This window comes from Branchiostoma floridae, chromosome 8 (assembly GCF_000003815.2).
Source record: "Branchiostoma floridae strain S238N-H82 chromosome 8, Bfl_VNyyK, whole genome shotgun sequence".
Taxonomy (NCBI): domain Eukaryota; kingdom Metazoa; phylum Chordata; class Leptocardii; order Amphioxiformes; family Branchiostomatidae; genus Branchiostoma; species Branchiostoma floridae.
Window position 1 is genome coordinate 20,126,052 of NC_049986.1, and position 3,309 is coordinate 20,129,360.

The 3,309-nt window shown below is 41.9% G+C and overlaps 1 protein-coding gene across 1 annotated transcript in view; it reads left to right on the forward strand.

Annotated features, from left to right (window-relative positions):
* Nucleotides 1–2,180, forward strand: part of LOC118420625 (leukocyte elastase inhibitor-like) — a gene marked incomplete in the record, with an annotated part of 21,928 nt that extends 19,748 nt beyond the window's left edge. The window contains 1 exon segment of the mRNA XM_035827469.1: nucleotides 1,649–2,180. Within this exon segment, the coding sequence (XP_035683362.1) occupies nucleotides 1,649–1,840 (192 nt within the window).
* Nucleotides 2,181–3,309: the final 1,129 nt, after the last annotated feature.

Here is a 3,309-nt window from a genome sequence, read left to right on the forward strand (position 1 = left end):
AAGTGCATCTGCCATACACGATGGCGTGTCGCTTATGACACCATATATACCGAGGAACAGGCGGGTCATTAACCCTATTATCATATAGCCTACCCACACTAACCCATTTAAGAGTAGAGTAGAGTTTCCGGTTGGGTAGGAGCGACAAATTCCTTTATAAAACATACATCTTTTATTCAGTACATAAATTTGAACAGTGAATTTGAACAACATAAAACTTGTACGTGAAATGTCTCTCAGTTCCAAGTCTTGAAATTAGAACAAAGTCGATTTATTATGTTACAAACTGTTGCATGCTCCGTATTTCTCCACTCGCCCATTCTCAAGTTTATCTAGTTCGTTCGTATCAGGCGGTAAATCTCTAGCTGCCGGCTTTCCTGAGGCATTCCGGGATCCCTGTGCTTCACAGCTCTTGAGAATCTCGTTCACTACGAACTCAGACACGTCTTCCCCGAAGTAAGGTAGCATTTTGGTCCTCCAGTGCCATGACCACTACTCACTGGCGGACCGTGGTGTTATTGTCGTCTGAACTTGAATGGGCGGGGGTGCAATTAATTTCATTTTCAATTTGCAGTTTAAATTGGACATGACTTGAAATAGATTTTATTGTCCGAAATAAATGTTTTCTTTGAAGCACGCACTACCGATGCTAATAGAGATGCAATCCAGCCTGCCATGTCTGCACTTATTCCCCCATCTTGGCAGATGGACGATTCCTGGATATCTCATTCTGATTAGCCAGCGTCCTGTTTGTCTGTCCTTCTGATTGGTTCAAACTTTCAAAAGTCATTAATGCACACGTGCAATAATGAAACGATTAATGCACGGCTGTTGATGATTTTCCATCTGTTACGGCGTCATAACCAGCATGAAATGGGGCCTTCTGATTGGCCCACGTCCCCTGGCTATATGATAATCCTCAATCAGGACTGAATATATAACGATTGAATGAATGACGACCTTTATTGTACATACATACCCACTGGGTTCAGTACATATCGCAACGAAAGATCCATGGAATATATGCAATGAATCTACAATTCTCAAGAATCGTATTCTACTACGTAAATTCCACCTCTGCTCGTTTCTTTGTGATATTGAAAATATAGGAACAGATTTGCTTTATAAGTAAAGGTCTGTCTAAATTCATAAGGAATATTAATTTGTCTATATTAATAAGTTGTATGAAGTGGGGGAACATCGGGCTCTATCAGTCTATAGAGTTCAGCTCTCTCTTTCTTGCACAAACTACATTCTACTACAAAATGATGTTCATCTTCTAAGAACTTATCTAGATTGCATTATCTACATATTCATTGTTCTAGAGGAGTGCGGTTATGTCTTCCGGTTACAACGTGTAATTTGTGGTAACTGATTCGTAGATTTGTGACGGCCGCCCTGTGCCGAATGTTGTCAATATCCAGGCATTGTTTTAATTCTAGGTGGACTTGAATAGTCTGTAAGACCTCAATTTGTTTTTAGCCGATCCACCTTTGTTATCATTGTGTAGCTCTCTCAGAAAAGTTTGAAAATAAATGTCTTTCAGACGCTGATTGATAGAACTGATAATTTGAGACGAAGATAATCAGGAGATGTATTTCGCTGTCGTTTGTGTCACGAGGACTTTAAATTCCATGTTGTGTTACAGGTGAACGAGAAAGGCAGCGAGGCGGCCGCGGCAACCGGTGTTGTGGTCCGGCTCTTGTCCGCCGACTCCTGGCTTGAAACTCCGCCCACAATCCGGGCCGACCGCCCCTTCCTCTTCCTCATCCGGGACAACCGCAACGACTCCATTCTCTTCATGGGCAGAGTCACTGACCCCACCGGGGGCAAGGAGTGACGGAGTAGAGCGTCATGAAAACAAGAAAGGCAACTTGATAGAGTAATGATGAAAATAAATACTCACAGAGACAGAAAGCCGTTACCGTTATCGTGCAAGTCACACGGAATTTCCTCACTTAGAAATGACCCTTTTCTGAATACATAGTATATAATCTTAAATCAACTGTCTACCGTGTGCTCTTTGGTAGGATAAATTGCTTTTATTGAATTGTCATGGCAGAAGCAGAAAAGGGAAAAAAAGAAGAACATGCCAGAAAAACAATATGTTTTCCCTGTCCGGACCACTGACAACCGTTGAAAACTGTTAAAGCGCCAGTGAAATAAAATTTCCTCTCTCATCCGCGTACAAATTGACATACAAATCAACACAACACAGCGAAAAAAACATTTAAAAATGTTGTCTGATTACTTGCTGCGATATGAGGAGTATGGAAGCTTTCGTAAAATTACAATCCAAGCTTTGTGGTGAGTTTCTAGTGGATTAATCGGCCTATTGCTGTCTTATTAGCTTCGCCAAGAAGGTTATGCTCTATGTAGCGTTTGTATGTATCAGTGTATGTGTATGTATGTAGAGGACCAGTTTAACTTATGAATGTCTGGATGGATGGTATTGATAGTATGTGATACTATAAAACGCTTAGGTTTTGGGCCCACTAATATAATGGCTCTTCACGGTACTGTAGTTGAAGTCTGGTTTTAGTATAACGTTATCGTCACTCCTTCGGGTTGGTCGCCAGTCCTAAGAACATGATCGTTCCTGTCAGATTGTGCTGTATGAAGAACAGGAACGGCCGGTTGACGTCGATTAAATTTTGGGCCCCCTAGCGGCTCTATACGGTACTTATACGGAGTCCGTTTGTGACATCTCGTTACTCATTCGGGTTGGTGACCCGTCCTAAGAACAGGATCGTTCCAGTGGGTTTGTGCTGTATGAAGAACAGGAACGTATGAAGAACAGGAACGGCCTGTTGACCATGAAGGCTTCGCTCACTCGGGTTTTATTCGGTGGTTATAGCAAAGGACCAGGCGTTATGACACCATATATACCGAGGAACAGGCGGGTCATTAACCCTATTATCATATAGCCTACCCACACTAACCCATTTAAGAGTAGAGTAGAGTTTCCGGTTGGGTAGGAGCGACAAATTCCTTTATAAAACATACATCTTTTATTCAGTACATAAATTTGAACAGTGAATTTGAACAACATAAAACTTGTACGTGAAATGTCTCTCAGTTCCAAGTCTTGAAATTAGAACAAAGTCGATTTATTATGTTACAAACTGTTGCATGCTCCGTATTTCTCCACTCGCCCATTCTCAAGTTTATCTAGTTCGTTCGTATCAGGCGGTAAATCTCTAGCTGCCGGCTTTCCTGAGGCATTCCGGGATCCCTGTGCTTCACAGCTCTTGAGAATCTCGTTCACTACGAACTCAGACACGTCTTCCCCGAAGTAAGGTAGCATTT